Below are 18,630 nucleotides of genomic sequence, written 5' to 3'. Positions count from 1 at the left end.
TGGTTCAAAAATTAAAAGACAAAAGAGCAATCATACTCGGCAGCCTATTTAAAACGTACAACTAGAATTGGCGCCCCACTCCCACTGTGTTGCACATAGTCTAAGTTCAATATCCCGGCTGCGTTTACTCCCCTCATGAGGTATACATTTGTCGAGCACGGTGGCGTATGAATGAGAGTTTCAGAGAGCATTATTTGTAAATTTAGAGGGGCTCGAGATCACCTCTTCATTTTCTATGTAAAGAATGTGAAGACCAACTGTGCAAGCCCATTTTCGAGAAAACTTCTAAATAGAAATCCCGACCTTCCTGCCCATGACTCTACCACAAAAAAGGAGCTTGGTTTGGCAAAAAAGGCTGCCGGTGTCACTGCATTAATGTAAACTTCGTTTTAGAAGGAATTTTTTCACGAAGCATCAGCACTTGCGCTTTTCCACCTACCCATTTCTTGCCAATTCAATTAACAGAGCAAAACCTGTTGTTTTATGCAGTTTAATGTCTTTAAATTACGTTTTGGTGCATCTTCTTTTACTGCTTCTCCATAGGCTGTCACTCCTTGGTACATGTTCCTTTGGGCCCTTTACACAGCGTGTCATACTTCTCTTCAGTACCTTTTTCAGCATCATCTTTCATTTCTACCGCTTTAAGGCTCTCACCCAGTTAAACATTTTTGTCATCTATAGCATTGCCATTTCTACCACCTCTGGCGTTTACCACAGCAGAAAACACTGTTTTTTTATGGACACATATAGTGGGCGTCTTTCAGCTAAATATAACTTGTCAGTACTGTCTGTGCCGTGTGTGTCGCATCCCTTCATAGTCTTGTTTCTCGAAAACTAACGCAGCAGGAAGTTTTACTTGTGAAGATTTGACATTGCAGTCTTCTGGAAAAAGCCCTCTAAATATTTTTAGGCTCTGCGTTGCGGTTCTCGCTCACTTTTTTGAACTGGCGAATATTTTTTCAACAGATGCAGCAGTCCTCGCACTGAATGTGAAGTGCCGTCTGCCTTCGTTAAGTTTGGAAGGAAAAGACCGCTCAAGCCAAGTGGAACTTACAATGATCGATCTGGAATGCGACAAGGCTAAGGGCTCTGGTTTGGTTATGTCTGAGCGGACGTAAGTATTAACCCGTGGAACTTGGTCCATCTGTGCCAATTACTGAACACGTTCCTATAGCAAATGGTCGCAAACCCGCTCGAAAAAACGAAGCATCACATGCTCGCAACTGCAAGCGTGGCCAGGCTTGTGACTTGCCTTGAGAAGCATACATATCAATAAGAGCCACTTACTCGTAATAAAGTATGCAAGAAAAACAAAAAAAGACACATGCCCAACATTCTCGAAAAAAGTACTGAATTTTGAAAAATTGTTATATGCTCTCATAGAAATACTGAAGGCAATGGCCCATTCTTCATATGTGCAGGAAAATCGATATTTTAACGTGTCTCCATCAATCGCATTGACCAGTTAAGACGGGCATAGAAAAGCAATGGGGAACACATTACGCGATAGCAAAAACGCTAATAGCAAAAAAATTCAAAACTGCCGTCAAGCGGTGGCGGAAATATTGATTGTTACACTGAAATCTTACATTGTATGAAAAAATTGCGCTCATAATTGTTTCCCGCTCAAAAATGCTTTTGTCTAAAATAATTGGGCATGAAATGTTACACCTTTTCCACCAAGCTCTTTAACGAGCGCCATTTAGAAGAGGTTGAGATGGGGACACTCGTTGCTTACAAGTGGGATTAGCTTTGCGTTAAACCTGGCGGCAATTGCTCCTCCTTATCGACGCAATAAAAAATATTTCAAGAGAATAGTTTGTTGCACAGTACTGTAACCCAACCAAGCACAAAAACGCCCGCAAGACACAAACTGCCGCTGTAATCATTTACGTCTAGCTCAGTTTCCTGAAGAATTTGTAGAAGAAGCGCGAAGCCTCCCATTTAGTTGACCGGCTCACACGATGGTAAATAATGACCTGCAGAGATCCATGTGGCGCCCCTAACCTGATGCAGCAGGCGAGCAGGGCCCGCGGCTCCACGTCGTATGTGGGGGCAATCCATGACGTTGCGTTGTGATTGATTGTAAACATCGCAAGATTAACACAGTGGAGACGATGTAATCCTGTCTTATACATCTACGCTGTAGTAAGAGCTGAACCAATGCGTATACGGTGTAGTAGGATGGCTCGAGCTTCCACAGTCTCCTCGTCACGCGGGGTTCGTTGGACGGGCACCACAGATAATTGAAATGGTTTACGACTGCCTCTTTAAAGCAGCGCTTACAATTTTGGTAGCCTTTTCTCGGTGTCTAAGCCCACATTAATTGCGAAGTTGTTGAAGATATCTTTGTTATCATAAAGTTATTGCGGGATAATTATGTTCCTTCTCAAAACCCATGACGTTTTGAGTTTGCTGGTGAGATCTGTGCGGCTGACAACTACACCATAAAAATGTCCTGAATACTAATTTATTCACATCGTTTGGATAATTTGTTCAAGACAGAAAATTTGCGTAATATACATAACGTCTTGTATGAGCGTTGAATTATGCTGAAATTCTTATTATGTAATTTATGAAAAACAGAATCGCAGTGTCTGTGTGCCGTAGTAGTCTGAGGGCAAAGGATAAACAAATGATATTGACATTGAATTAGAAATTTTTTTTGTCAGTTCTGGTATAACAAGCGCGATATCTTGAATTAAACAGGAAAAAATATTTCGGTATTTATATGAATATAGCCAATTAAGCAGTGCAGAAAAAGTAATAGGCACGAGAACCCAGCAAGGCGTTCACGACCTGTTGTAATCAAAGTGAAGCGCACGCATATAAAGGAACGACGTACGTACGCACCTTGCTCTCAGAGCGATTTCATGTTCTTTTGGTCGCAGGCAAGGGCCGCCAACAAGACTCCCAACTGGAAAATTTAGGCATAAAATTGTTCAAGGTAAGCGGTTCAACTCATTTAGCCTTTCAATTCTGTTAACTAGATAATGTTACAATTATAGCTGCTGACCAGGTACGTATCAGGAAACTATATCAAACGTGGGCGTTAAAGGCTTTGTGCACAAAAATCCTGCACTCTAATAGATCCAAACTCTGGTGGGCTCGTTGGTATAGACTATCGTATTCTGAAAGGGCAGGTAAAGACGAAGCACCAGAGAACAAAACGGGAAAAGGGCTAGTCGCGCTACTCGGTGAGAGCATATGCATTGTGTGAAGAAGACCCCCCTTATTTATTCTACAAAATAACTTTCTACGTAGCGCCGAACACGGTTATTTAGAGTTGTGTTTAGCGGCCACTGAGCCGAACACATGTTTCATAATTTCTTATATGGACTTCAAACTCTGCCAAGAGTACTTCCCTCGCGTTCAGAGGCAGTTGTTCGCATCAAAAACCCCTCCAATGAGGCTGTTGTTACTTTGCATCTTTCAACGGCTACTGAAGTCGTTAATATAGGGAAATTCATAATACTTGTGGGAGGATTTTATTCGTAGTTTGCAAAATACAAGGCTGCTATAGGGTTCACAGCAGCTTTTTTTTTTACTTTGATAAACGCATGAGCCGTCATTAAGGCGACCAGTGACCAGCATAGTTAAGATAGCACAATAGAAACTGGTGCAATTTATTTTCACGTGACATACGCAGTTTCTGCTAGTTCCAGTGGCTCTTCAGGTGGTCCGTGTGTGTTTGAATGAAAAACCCCGCAAGTGGAGCTTTCGGCTATTAAGATGCACTCCATATATCATTAATTGCAAGGCCTTCGTAAGCATTTCCAAAAAGGTTTGCTAACTTAGGTGTTCAATTCTTTAAAATAAAACTAAATGGCAACACTACTGAGCCTGCCTATGTTTGGGATGATAAGTTCCAGTAAATGAAAGGATAAATATCATAAAGTCAAGCAGTTTCTGCCACGTACCAGTTGCAGTATATAAAAATTTTTTTAACACATGAGATCATTAGCAAAATCAGATGTGCCCATCACGGAACTGCGCCAGCGCAGCCGCTGGTGGCCGTCGCGACTTTTAAAAGCTCACGGGGCTATTTTGAGTTAGAACAGAACACTCTGTCATTAGCCGCGCAAGGTGGGCCTTAGCCGCTTTAACACAGCATTTACAGTTCTGGAATACACGGTAGCGAGAGTGTTTCGGAGTCGTTTGTACTTGTTCATGAGTGGAATTTCATTTGCGTCTGAGTATTAGCCACCAACTAATGAACTCCACGCATGTGCTTTTGGGAAAGCTAAAAGAGCTTGAGGACTCTTTGTTTAGGGTCCTTTCACAAATTGCTGCCAGATCGCAAGATTGGCTAGTCCGTTCGCAGTGTGGTAAAACTTGTCCCGATCATGCCTGACCAGGCGGATGTTCCCGTAGTAATGAGATTTAATGTCTAATTTTGTGACGTCATGCACAGAGACAGACGTCCCCGTGGCGGCCCCGCTTGTATCGGATATCCACGACGCGTGCAGCAAGGTTCCTGAACTCACCGGCGGAAAAGGATCTTCGCTTGCCGTGCTGCAGGCCATCGCCACTGAGCTCGGCACGGTTAGTGAATCACCGCTACTTAAACATAACTGCATCTTGGGTGTTGCGTAAAACTAAAACTCTTTCATGTAAAACGCAAATTGCCAATCTAGGTAATGATCTGAGCAAAGCAACCGGTTTCTTGAAAAAGAAGTTTAGCACTGGTCAGTATCAAGCGTCCAATTCGCTCTTTTATTCGCAACATATACATTGCATCCTTATGGAGCGTATGAAAACGCATATAAATGTTCGCAGGCCCATTGTCGTACAAAAAAGGGTGCTAAGGGCATCTGAGAGTATTACGGAAGATGAAGAAATAAGCTTACTGCACCATAATTCCACACACAAACGTGAAGAGACAGCATGCTCAAAGCGCATCAGGTTTATTACAGTACATCCATCCACACAGATTACATGGCGCAATTCTCGATAACAGCCTTGCAAGATATGGCCGTCGTATTCACAGAAATACTACCGAAACAGTTTGTACAAACTATGGCAAACAAACGCCAATTGATCAAGTCGTCTATATTCTTAACACTTCAATCTGGATTCTGACTTTTCCGTCAGCTAAGTTACATATTAACGCAGCGTAAAACAATACCTAAGTGTGAATATTATTGAATTTTGTTCTCTCTAAAACGAAGTTTTATTAAATATATATATATATATATATATATATATATATATATATATATATATATATATATATATATATATATATATATATATATATATATATATATATATATATATATATATATATATTCTCTTTTCTTGTCAAACAATGCGACTGACAATACTGCATCGATCACCAATGTTAGCAGTTGATCATGCGCATGTCCATTGACGTTGCCTCTACACAGGATTGTAATTATTTCGTTCCTTTCCATTTCTCTGTATAGTTAGTACGTTCTTCTATAGCTCTTGCGTGTGTGGCAGTTTCTGTAATGTATGTATATTTTAAATAGTGTTGCATCTATATTTTTTTCGTCACAAATCATGGTTCTTGACTGCTCTGCCAAATTGTACTGGGTGCCTAGGTTTTTTTCAGGTTTCTCAGCCTTCTTCTTCGGCTGCATCTCTCCGCAAAATAAAAAAGAAAAGAACGAGATGCTGGACACATAGTGGAAGCATGACAGCGAGGCCTCAGAACATATTTGCCAAAGTCATGATAATAGTCTGAGATGGAACACTTCTCTTCCCTTGGTTACCATCCACTTTATGCACTAACAAAATTGATGGAGAGAGTTCGTTAGGGCCTACCACAGCTACAGAGGAAGAGACGGGACAAAACGAAAGGGCACAGCACAGCGGTTTGTTGTGTGTTCTTTGGTTGATTCCATCGCTTCCGCTGCAGCTATGGTAAACGCAATATCTCAATCCCTGCAGCTTTCGGCACGCGCGAAAGGTGTTGACAATTTGACTTCAATCAATACAGCATTTGAAACCCTAACTTGGCGACGCAGTGCATAGTAAAGTTTTATATTCGGTATCTCTTTCTGTACAATGCACTGAATTTTATTATTCTCTAATGCATAATCCGCAAGTTGCAGTAACAGTCTTCAGTAAGAATATTTTCAGTGTTCTACGAAGCAAATTTTTCTGACCAGGAACGTATCGCTTTGTTCATAACTGGTCTCACACAACCTGTCGTGGTGGCTCGGTATTATCCGCGTTTGGCTGCTGGTCTAGTATAGACGGATAGAATCCCGAACACGACTGCAGCTTTCCGATAAAGGCGAAATGTAAGACTTCACGTGTGCTGCGCGGCGTCAGTCCCTGTCAAGGAACGCCAAGTAGTAGAAGCTAATCCGAAGCCTTCCACTACGGCTTCTCTCGTGCCCAGTGCGCAGCTTTGCGCCGTTAATCTTGGCATGCCACTACTGATGGTTTTCAAAGCAAAACATAAGGTGTGCATGAAGATACGCGACGCATGTACTCAAGAAATGGGCGTCCAGACATGCTTCATACATTAGCTAGAAAAGAAAACTTGTGCCTCCTGGGCCTTGTCGGTCATGAAAAGAAATGCGCTTTTGATAAAGCGATTACAACGCAGTGCAAAAACAATTATTCTTTGTACCCATTAGTCACAACTCAATGTACAAGGAGAGAAAAACGTGGCAATCCGCTTGACAAATTTCTCAACCCCCCCCCCCCCCCACCCACCCGCACAGATGGCGGGAGACGAGAACCACGTGTTCAGTATTATTGAGTAGATTTTTGGGCCTGCCACGAAAAACATTCAATATTCAACAAAACATTCAATGAAATAAACATAGTAATGACTGCAGTAGGCCAGACTACTTAGTTATATTGGGGCGCAGTGCTAACAATGTGCGACTAAGCATCAAATACAAATATAAGGCTGGAAAGAACATTACAGAAAAACATAGGATGTATTAGGAATAACCGCAATGTACAATAAAACTTCAGAGAGGAAAGAGCAGTTTTAGCGAAGCTAACGCCTGTTTCCAAAACCAGTTGTCAATTACGCCTTTCGCGGCCGCAGTTACTTCATGTGATGGGTAAAGAGCACTGTGGTTGGTGAGGACAGGGTGCGTCACACTGATGCAACAGAGGCAGAGGGAAGGGCTTTTTATATGTCATTCTTTTCCTAATTTATTTAAGTGCAACGGTGTATCAGCATAAAGATTTGGCATGGTAACGGTTCCAATGTCAATTATCAGATTCTGGGCTATGTCACTGCTGAGTAAAGGAAGTGGCGACGCGCAGAATCGTTCATGAAGAAGAGGCATCTTATGTAAGTTTGAAGGCGCTGTTATTGCCCACAATACACAGACTAAAACACAACAGAAAATTTTTTGTCGTCACTACAGATTTTTTGGAATGTTTTTGTCCAAAAACTAGTAACAACAGAACTTTATGTAGTTAATACAGGAAAGTACTGCCAAAGTACAGGCTACAGAAAAGTACTGCACGAAATATTACCGTACTGCAGAAAAATACTACAAAACAAGAGAAGTGTCTGAGACAGAACTACATAGTATTTTGCTGCATTTTGACACGGCTGTACCGTTTTTTTGACTTTGTAGTGTACAGCAATTTAGGAGAGAGCACAACATTGTATTATGTATTGCATCTTTGAGTTTCCTATAAAAATATTCCCCGGGCGTGAAAGGAAACCTTCAACCTTTTAGTACTTGAGCATGACGTAATAACATCGCCATACCAACCAACGTTTTATTGAATGTACACGCCGAGTGATTTAATTGACTTCATTGTTTCAATTACTCATGTTGAATAGCGCTATTTCTGCGCTGAAACTGTTATTCTTCGGGGAAAAAATACACCTTTGATTTTTGTTACATTTACAGAGAGGGGATCTGTGTCTGACCATTCTTCTAAATTGTTCAGTATACGATTACTGCGCAAGTTTATATTGTTGCAGGTGACAGCAGATATACTTGTATAAATCGTATGCATAAGTTATAATGCGGGCGGAAGAGTCAAATGTAATGATATCATAGGATATAGACATTAAAAAGGGGAGGACCAAGGAGCTACGCCAGTATAACTGAGGAAGACAGTGTTCACTGAGTATTGTGAAGTTTTGGAGTTACTAATCTTAACGCAGTGTTTTCGGGTTGACAAGTAAGATTTCAGGGGACGTAAAGCTTGCCCTCGTATTTCTCATATTCCTAGTTTTCTAGAAGGGTGATATGATTCATTTGGTCAAGAACATTTCGAACAATGTCCTAACAATATCCTAACAATGCCCAGTGAAGCAAGAGAAACGTAAGGTTACGTATATTTCAACGGCAAAAATCTAGATATTTTTGGGAGATGTCTCCTTGAGTAGTGAAAACAATGTGCATTTATACCGACATATATGCGCGCTAATCCCCCATATGCCTACCGAAGTTCACGCCACGAATTCAGGGATATTAAACTCCAAGCAGTTCCGAGGAGTAAAAGTACAAGAACGTAATCGGTTCACGGAGATTTTGGAGGTCTTGAACGCGTTGACTGTATCAGACTGCTCAATAAAGACCTAACGAATGGGAACTGGATATGTTCTGCATTAAATAAAAACCCGGCAATGTGCAGTGGCTGTCAAGGAAAAATAGCGTAAGTTTCACTTTAGTCAAATAAACCCAAAAAATATGGCAGACAACATGCGTTAATCTCAAAAGACCCACTTGCTAGCACTGAGTGCAGTTCGTTCATTTTTGAAGCGCGCGAAAGCGACAAGGACAAAACACGCTAAAAGAGCAGGGACCGCGAGGAGACACTTTTGGTATATATGGGCTTGGCGCATGATAGCCTTAGATGCTCATGTGCCACTATACTCAACAGAACGTCTGATATATAGTTGGCATATTAAACAAAGCCCCGCTGCGAAAACAAAGCAAACAAAACGAAAAATAAATTCAAAGCATGCAGATAACATTAGCGTCTGATATGCCGTTGTGCATGCCCTCAGGAAAGCGAGAAACACGGCTGGTTCATATATTAAGGTAATGCTTCGTATATTAAGATAAAATTTAATCATGAACGATTAAATCGTTCATCATGAACGAGAAGCACCAACTTATCATGAACGAGAAGCACCAACCAAGCATCAACTTAATCATCATGAACGAGCACCAAGCACCAACTTAATCATCATGCTCATTTTCGCTCTCAGCGCAACACGAACGGGACACAAGAGGAAGGACTAGCACTTGTGTCCCGTTCGTGTTGCGCTGAGAGCGAAAATGAACGCTTACCAACACGCCCAAATTTCCGCCTTGCTAATCTAATCATCATGAACGAGAATCATCAACTAGCCCACCAGAAAACCCTTTAAACAGAGCACGAGTAGTAGCTTTTTTATTCTTACACCCATAGCGTGTAGCTGTATATGTCACAAAGCCACATATTTGAACGCGCAAGATAAGGTTATCCCACCTCTCTTTTGAGTACTTTAACATCGACTACCTTAAATACATTCTTATCAGGCTGTCACTGCGGTCCTCATTCAAGAAAAATTTCCTTGCAATGCAAAAAGACTTTTAAGTTCTATTTCCACTGTGATTGATGAGTTTCATACTTCACACAGAAACTTACCTTTTCATATTTTGCAACCGACTAGCATGCTGCTCGAGGCGCTTGCTTTCTAACTGATGTGCCGATGTTACCATGCCTAGTCTGGCCCGCGCATGCAAGACCCACTAAAGTTTTTACTCGCCATTAGGCATCAAAAATGCGTATTTTTACGTGTCAACCCATCCTTAATGACAATGCATCACCATGTTAGTGAATTTGCTTTCTTTGCCTTCGCATCTAGTTTTCAGTTCCACGTGGATTTGTGGTCACGACGAAGTCCTATGAACTTCAAGCCTCCAATAAGGAGTTCAAGAAACTCCTTCAGGAGATTGAAAACTCAAGAACTGGGTAAATCTCTTCTTTTCTTCCCCAAAACAATGATGCAAAGTGAGTTCATGCAGGTGGTAGTGGTGATGGCGTAAATGTGCAGAGGATTAGCCTTACAGTGGCCATGCATTTATAGCTAGGTTTGTTCAGCAGCTGCGGCGAGGTCGCTCGAACCGGATGACGTATTTTAGGCCCTCGATACGCATATATTTCAGCGATGCCCTAGTAAGGGAGCCGTATTACGGCTTCATCAGAATTAAAGCCCAATGGCGCGAAAGAAATTATTTTGAGGAATCGAACATTATTGCACGCCCCCCAGTATGCCTAGGTTAAATCTGAGTATTCTGTGTCTTGCCGGTTTCTCGAAAGTCTTCATACATTTAACTTGAAATGCATGCGTATGCAATACAGTATGTCTATTTAAACAATACACTAATGGCAAAATAATGGCACTGGAAGGAAAAGAAAGGAGTGTGCGAGTTACGCATTTTTCTTTATTAGCAAATGCTATCATTCTGAAGTGACGTGAGCGAAAAGTCAGTTCTAGTTTTCTGTTATTGTGTTTTTTTACAGGAACGATGGTGCATCTCTGCTGAAAGAAGCTTGCAGCCGGTGGGTGCACTTCTGCTGCAGTGACTCCAAAAGAACATTTTACTAAACATTCACAATCTTAACACATCCCCATTTTCTTCAAAAAAGTGAATACAGATCAATAACCTGCCAATATACTCAACTTTTGGGGATGCATTTGAGAGTATTTAAATAAATCATTAAACAGATTCATGTTTAGGGTAAAACGAGTGTTTAAATCGTAATATGGTTTATTTTGTGTATTATTTTTGAAGGACCTAACCTTCCTAAAGTCAACTTCTCAGCTCTCTTGTATCATTAGCAATCATGCAGCTATTGAGTACGCATTGCCTGCAAAAACGGCATTGCCAGCTACACGCTTGGCTGCAATGGTCATCCAAAAATAATATCTGAATTTTCCTAAATTTCTAAACATGCAGGTCTTCCGAGATTGTTTTTCGCAGCTGGTAAATATCACTAATGCAGTCAGTGCGAAAAAGAAAGTTTTATTCTCTGAGTTACACGCTGAAAAACAAACCCAAATACAGGGTTCTGTAAGTTTGCTGTAAGCATATATTTTCGTTAATTTATTGTGGAACATTCACCCAGTGTTCATTACAAATTAATCGTTCACCGCTCCGCGTTGTTCCTGTAGACCTTTATATCGAAGTAGGGAGTCCCCGAAACGCCTCCTGTGCGAAATGGCACAAAGTGATTGCACTGTTACTTAGACTGTGCAAGCACCAGGTGCGCAAACAGCCGAGCGATCAACATGGCCACGCCCAAGGAACCCTTTTTAGAAACCTCTGTAAGCAGGTGTAATATTCGCCATTCTACTTAGCATATACAACATCGGTATATGCATTCAACACATGCAGTTGATATAGGCTTTAGTGGAAATTCACGGTCTCTGTCCGGGAAGCAGCAGGGGGGAACCAGCCTGAGTAGAGCGTGTGAACGTTATTCAACGCCGCAAAATTATGGCACAGAAATATTACCCATCACATCACCTGCACTACGAATCACATATTACTCGAAATTACTGTACATTAGGAGACGGCAGAAATTCAGGCGGGCGGATAGCATTAAGATGTTTGCGGGGATACGCTGGCCGCAGTTGACAATGGACAGGAGAGAGATATGGAAGAGGCCTTCGCCCCTGCAGTGTCTGCAGCCAATCTGATGATGATGATGACTGGCAGTGACATCACACTTCAAATATTTGTCTCCGGCACTCGAAATATTGGCCTACTTGTTTCGCTACTGCCGCTCCGACTACTCTAGTTTATTCATTTGAATGATGTACCGATTGGAATACGAATACCTTCATTTTACTCCTGGCATATTTTTCCTAATTTTCATTCGCACTGCCTCATAGCCTTCTTGTCTCGTTTGCCGTGTTATGCAGTCAACATTTTTGCAGTACTGATGCTTTCTGTTAATGTGCTCTATGTTGCTCCACGCTCCGGACCAAGGCCGAGATCTGCAAGTACAAGTAATTGCAATGTTCACGTCCTCGAAGGATATCATGCGTGCTCTCTTTTCTAGGAACTGCGGGCCCTTTCGGCTGCAGTTGAGTTCATCAGCCAAGAAACTCCACGTGAATGGACACTGCGGTAGCAAAGGAAACCGCACTGTTTTGCTACCTCAGAGCGATTGATTTGTAGGAAAAATGTTGACTGTACTCGTCACCCCTACTCTCTTTCCCTTTTCAATCCCCTCATCTCTACTGCCCAGTGCAGGGTTGCCAACTGGAACAAAACTTCTGGTTGCAATCCCAGCCTTCTTTCTACCTCTTTATTTCTAGCTCTATGTTGCTCACGCATTGTTGATGCTTATCTGTGCTGCGTGGACACGACTCTCCTTACAACGTTTTTTTTTCTCTTCTTTGCCTTCATACTTACCTCACTGTTAATGTCGCTCTGCAAAGAGCAATCCACAACCTTTGAAGCAGGCATATATATATATATATATATATATATATATATATATATATATATATATATATATATATATATATATATATATATATATATATATATATATATATATATATATATATATATATATACTTCCTATGTATAATGCCTTCAGCGCAATGTTGCAAGTGAAAATTTCAAACCGCCTGGTATTCCTCGCGTTCATAATGGTTTATGATATATGTCGCGAAGCAAACTCTGCTGTCAAGCCGAACGCAAACACGAAAACTTCTTGAGAATATAGTACAACTTGTCCCCTTACAACGAGCTATAGCGAAGAACAAGCCGGATTCGTGTTTTGCTAAGGGTCTGGCGCATTGTGAACACTTGAGAACTAATTCATGTGACTTTTTGCTTTCGAACTCAGCCAGCTAGTACAAAGTACATGTGCTTCAATAAAATAGAAATGTTACTGAACTTGCTAGTACGGAAAGATTTATGACCTCTTGCTCTTTCCATACGTGGTTCTCAAATCGTCATCCACAGGGTGGTAGCTGCAATAGAAGATCTAGAAATGCCAGAAGAAGTGCACAGAGCGATCACTGAGAAGCTTGCCAAGTTTCCTGCGGACACAAGATTTGCCGTAAGGTCGTCAGCGTTGGGTGAGTCTCTCACTGAATGCTGCTAATAAATTATCAGGCTAAACTCAAGACCGCCGATATTCTTTTAATTGAAGGAGAAGACTCTGAGGATATGTCAGCAGCCGGTCAAATGACAACACTGCTTGGGCTTGAGGGCCAGGAGAAGGTGAGACAAAAAAGTGATGTCTTTTTGCATACAATGTAGCAGTGGATGCTTATTATGCATGTTTTTCTTTATTTTCAAGATTCTGCGTGGCGTGGTCCGGTGTTGGGCCTCTCAGTTCAGCTTCACAAATGTCAATTACAAAAGGTAAGAGGCTATGCCAAAAAAAGACAGCAGATAGGCTCAAATATTATCAAGAGAACCACAAAGTAACTGATCTACACGCGGTAGCTCATGGCCCTACAGTACCGCATTATAGAAACCGGGTAATGCGATTAATGAAGGCAAGTTTCGAAATTAGGCTCCTTCTCCAAAATTTAAGTCTACGCCATGTACAAAAAAAAATATTCTTATATTAACCTTAGTGCATATGTCCGAACTGCTGCATTGCTTTTTTCCCACAAAGCACCCTTGCTTACCATGATATCTCCAAGGCTTAAATATGACAACATTTTTTTTTCAAAAAGAGAGCCCCAATAAGAAACTTGCTATGGTACCGACAGTCATCGGAACATGGGGCTGATGATTCAGAGAAAAAAATGGCAATCTGTTTTTCCGCAAAAGAAATTCATAGCCTGAGATACTTGGGACGCGGTGCACAAGGCTATCGCAAACCTCAAGAGAGTGCGAACAGGGACACACATCTGTACGTATTTTTGTTGATTATTACCCCGCCGTTCATAACTTCTACAACTTTAGAATAAAAGCTGGCTGGATGTAGAGCTGATTTTGATGTTGTGATCCGCTCGGTTTTTGCTTCAATAGTTGCACGATGTGCACATTTTCCAAGTGTGCATATGACATTGTTTTAGATCGCAAAATAAAACTGTCGAGTTGTGCTGTCGGCCTAGTAGAATGCTCTCTAGTAGAGTGTGGGAGTAAGCCCTGTCGAGATTGTACATTATTTGGTGATGCAGTCAATTCGAACATACCCGCTGTAGCTCATGAGGCTAGCAGCCTAGTGAATGCGATCGAAATGGTACTCACACTGCATTCATGTATTCGCCACCCAGGAGGCCGAAAAGAGGAAAAGATACTTCACAGTATGAAAGAAAGGGATATAAGACCGGACACCGGACAGGCGTTGGCCTTGAATGAAAATTTCGTTACGAGAACAAGTGCACATCTATGCGCTTCAAAACTGTGCAAAAGAAAGAAATAATAAAATATCAGAAACGCACAGATAAGAATGCAAGCACATGCCACCTGCTCCAAGAATTTAATGACTTTCGCGGTTACTGTTATGAAAAGCAGACTCACGTACTCAGTACCTGCAAACCTTTTCTGGGAAGATTCAAGAGCTTATCTTGTTATGTGGTTTGAAATGAGGTCACTTTTAGTTCCTTGACAAAGGTCCAGTTCTACTGCGGCGCCCTTTAGTCAAATATTCTTTCAAGTGAATATTTAAAATTGTGATGGTTTCGCCTATTTAGATCTTTCCACGTGTTAACGGCAACTTGAAAACGGCAACAAGAGGAATATACTTCCCTCTGGTTGTTGGTGCAGTTGGTCACGTACTTTCTGTCTGAGTAGCCGGTCTTGCGCAAACTTAACACCTTTTTAGAAACCGAAAACATCATACTGTCGTATGTGCTCGCTGCCTTACCTGTTTACGATTACGCGAAATTATACGCAAGTAGGAAATTACAGCCACCTGTGCCTTTTCTTCTTCCTCGTGAAAGCTGCAAGCACTGGTGTTTACGCTGGTTTTGTATTATGCTGCGCATGTTTCAGGTTTTCGGGGTCAAAACGAGATAGGCAGCTCACAATGCCGTGTAAGCTCTACCGTATCTTCCTGCTCTTGGCTTCCCAGCTAAATTTGATACACAACGTAGAGGGTAGCATCCATTGTTACTTTGGTCAGATTACAGAAGCACTGAAAACGCGAGCACATTGTTAGCGTATGTGAAATGCGACGCCCTGGGTTCGAATGAGCCGCTACATTTGAGCGTTTTTTTTATGTATTTCTCATTAACAAACTTGATGATTCTCAACAGTCCACAGTCTATGTGAGATGTTCAAAATTGAGAAAACTTCATAAAGCCATTCTGAGGTTCGGTAACTGATAATATAGCGAAATGTCTGATGCTGTTGAGGTTGCAAGAGTAACTTGACAGAGCTTCCTGTTAGCACTGGGTTGCTTTAAGGGGTTTAACGTCCCAGAGCGACTCACGCTATAAGAAACGCTGTAGTGAAGGGCTGCAGAAATTTTGACCAGCTGGGGTTCTTTAATGTGCACTGACATCGCACACTACACAGGCCTCTAGAATTTCGCCTACATCAAAATTCTACCACCACGGCCGGGATCGAACCCGCATCTTTCAGGTAAGCAGCCGAGTGCCATAACCACTGAGCCACCGCCGCGGCTTGGTATTAGTACTGGTCTCTACAAGCAGCGAAACTGTGGAGGCGCCGCACTTTATTCTGACCATGCATAGAAAATGAGCTTAGGCTATGGAAAATGGCTGCTCATTAATAAACTATTTTCGAAGCACCCAAGGAACGCTGGATATTGTTTACTCCAGCTGAAGGCCAGTATTCATTACTGGCTGGTGTGAAAGGAAACCTTTCCTCCTAGTAAAATAGCGAAATACTCGCAGGCAGTACGGGCAGCCTCTGGACGTGCCAATGGCAGTGGTGGTGCAGGAACTGGTTGACGCAAGCTCTGCTGGCGTCATGTTTACCTGCGACCCACTCACCGGGAACCCGGCGCTCATCACTGTTACGGCCAATTACGGTCTGGGCGAGGTATGTGGCGTTTATTTCTCTGATGGACAGCCCTCCAACCCTTCCTTGTCCACCTCGTAGCTATATTGACTACACCGTGTTCTTGTTTATTGCAGTAGGAAATACATACCGGCTTTGATATAGGGCAGCACAAGTTAGTGCGGCTACGGACTCATCGTTTAAGACGACATTCGCCATGTGCGTGTAAAACATTTCCAGTGATGTGTAAAATAGACGCTTGGGCTGCAAATTACATTGCTAGTGCGAGCAAACTTCATCGTATCTTCTATTATTCTCAAATGCGACTTGTAGTTCCCGCTGTTGTGGAGGTATGAATTAGAAAGCGGCTTGTATACACTGCTAAGATTATATGCTTCTTGTTGTTCCCGCCGACTCCCGTCTGTGTTTTCAAATCATACCTATTTATTCAGCACATGTCGCTTATTCTCTTACGCAGTCGGTAGTGTCTGCATCTGCTGATCCAGACACATTTGTGCTCAAGAGAGTGGGAGAAGGGAGACCCCACATTGAGTCTCTGCAGCTGGGCCGCAAATCAGTCTACACAGCCTCACCCGGTGCGTACACAATTTCATATTTGTCCGTCGTTGATATTAAAGACTTCTGATGCACTACTGCTTCGGAAAAAATTTCAAGATTTGTGCAATGAAACCGTCACGCTGAATGGAACTATGAGTGACTTGTTCAGTTAGTTGGAACTCCATAATCCAGACTGAATGGAACGGCTGCGCGATAATATAGTAACACGGGCAAAAAATTATAAGGTGTAGTATAAGGATCTTATGTTGGTACAGTGCTGTTGGCCACCACTTGAGCCATTCAAAAAGATTGTATCCAACACACCAGCCTTAATAACGGAGCAGAGTCACTTTTAAACCTCTAAACGCGTATTCGTTTAGAGAAACGCAGTCGCACTTCTTTGATGTCAGGAAGAGAGGAGCAAAACTTTAAACGCACGCCACTACAAACTAAAGATTTTTTTTGTTCACTTCACATGAAGCACAAAACAAAGAGGAAAATAGATTTTATAACGACGTGACGAACAAAGATGACTACAAGACCTTGATATATGCTTCCCTGTGTAGATATATGGACAGCAGACAACTTCATGTGGCTACGACGAGGTAGCCCGACGTTTTGTCTGGTCAGAAAAATCTTACTCACACTTAGTAACTTAGAAGCACTTACCGCTGCCACTGACAAACCTGGACATGTGTGAATCACACAGCTTCAGCTTCAGCATTTGACATATTGCAATGAAAGCTGCATCATTATGTTATCAGTAATGCAGGAGAGAATGCTAATGATTGCCTTGTAATAATGTCTAGAAATCTATCTCTACTGCACGATTTTACTTGGCCAAGATAGTCGTTCGTTCAAAGTGCCCTCACAACGCTAAGTAGGCTGTGGTTTTAGATTGCCGGACGCTTGCAACACCAGGTATTTGTTTTTGTGCTTCCTTGGCCGGCGAGTAGCGTAAACGTCCTCAGCGCTGAACGCATTACTTATCAAATGAAAGGGGGATTTTATGCCCACCCCCTCGAGTGCTGCACGAATTTTCACGCCGGCCGTGCACAACAGCTCTGTTGTACTTTGTCAGCCGTTCCTGCTCTCACCCTTAAATTTGTTCGAAGTGTCACACAACGCTGTCCGTGCAATATTTTCGTTTTTATTCAATCACTCTTACGATCCCAACATGAAACTTTTAAAATAAGACTGTTACATAATGATTGCATTAGTCTCGCCCGGCAAGTTCTCTTCGTATGTTCGAATAATCATTTCCCCCCGACCTTACTAGAGAAACCGTAACATTGCTAATGTTAAGCGCAAGAGGAGCTTTTTGGAGTTTTCAAGTGTTGGTCATGCCAATAAGACCCCGGTTATGTCGTAGCGGATTTGCGAGGCTTACCTCTGTTCGCTCCACAAGAAATGACCCTGCAACGGCCTGGCCTGTCCGAGCTCTTAAGTGGCACCCGTCTAGGCTGTTGTCGGACATATCTTTCTATGGCAGTCCACCATTCTGTACCACTTCCTCTACCCTTTAGTGGGCTGATCCTGCAGAATGGCATTAAGGCTGGCCAAACTAGTAAATCTCTTAAGCTACCAATGCATGTCGCGAATGCATGCAGGACACATAATTTCCCTTGAAATTTAGGTTACTTTAAGAGAGCAGTCTGCCAAGCGCCAATTACCAAGGCGCCCAGATTCCACCTATCATACCGTTTTCATAGTACCTGACAACTTTTGTTCTTTTGATAGTAATGAACGAGATAAACAGAGCCTAAACACTCCCTCTCTTCCTACGCTTTGGAACATACATATTTTGTGGTTGCTGTTAACAGTTCCCTCTTGAAATGCAGCGTACGTTTAAATTCTCTTATTTACCGCTTATTTGAAAAATAACTGTCAACTTTTACTGCTAGAGAGACAAAGCAAAAGCAGTTGTATCGATTGTAGATGAATTTCTATGCACGTCTTCTTGCACTAACTTTCAATAGATTGCGTCAGCCATGATCAGCGAAAAACCGTGGTAACCGCGCAAGGCTCGCCAGGCCACCACACACACCGTGCAGCGACCTAGTTATTTTTGGAAGTGAAACAGTTGAAATTCCCTTCCCTACTAGTCTTTCAGCTTCATTGCCAAGGAAAGTTGTAATTGGCTATAGCTACTGCGAACCTTACCAAAGGG

At 42.1% G+C, this 18,630-nt stretch overlaps 1 protein-coding gene across 2 annotated transcripts in view; it reads left to right on the top strand.

Annotated features, from left to right (window-relative positions):
* LOC144121877 (rifampicin phosphotransferase-like) overlaps nt 1–18,630 on the top strand; it is a 145,248-nt gene that overhangs the window by 36,158 nt on the left and 90,460 nt on the right. For both annotated transcript variants that reach the window (XM_077655296.1, XM_077655297.1), the window contains exons 10-19: nt 967–1,114; nt 2,892–2,947; nt 4,415–4,545; nt 9,818–9,924; nt 10,477–10,515; nt 12,939–13,054; nt 13,129–13,199; nt 13,279–13,343; nt 15,797–15,944; nt 16,381–16,498. In XM_077655296.1, coding sequence (XP_077511422.1) covers nt 967–1,114; nt 2,892–2,947; nt 4,415–4,545; nt 9,818–9,924; nt 10,477–10,515; nt 12,939–13,054; nt 13,129–13,199; nt 13,279–13,343; nt 15,797–15,944; nt 16,381–16,498 — 999 coding nt within the window. The remainder of the gene's footprint in view (nt 1–966; nt 1,115–2,891; nt 2,948–4,414; nt 4,546–9,817; nt 9,925–10,476; nt 10,516–12,938; nt 13,055–13,128; nt 13,200–13,278; nt 13,344–15,796; nt 15,945–16,380; nt 16,499–18,630) is intronic.

The sequence above is a fragment of the Amblyomma americanum genome, chromosome 2, assembly GCF_052857255.1.
Source record: "Amblyomma americanum isolate KBUSLIRL-KWMA chromosome 2, ASM5285725v1, whole genome shotgun sequence".
Lineage (NCBI taxonomy): Eukaryota > Metazoa > Arthropoda > Arachnida > Ixodida > Ixodidae > Amblyomma > Amblyomma americanum.
The sequence above is the reverse complement of the archived record's forward strand: the minus strand, read 5'-3'. Positions and strand labels throughout refer to the sequence as shown.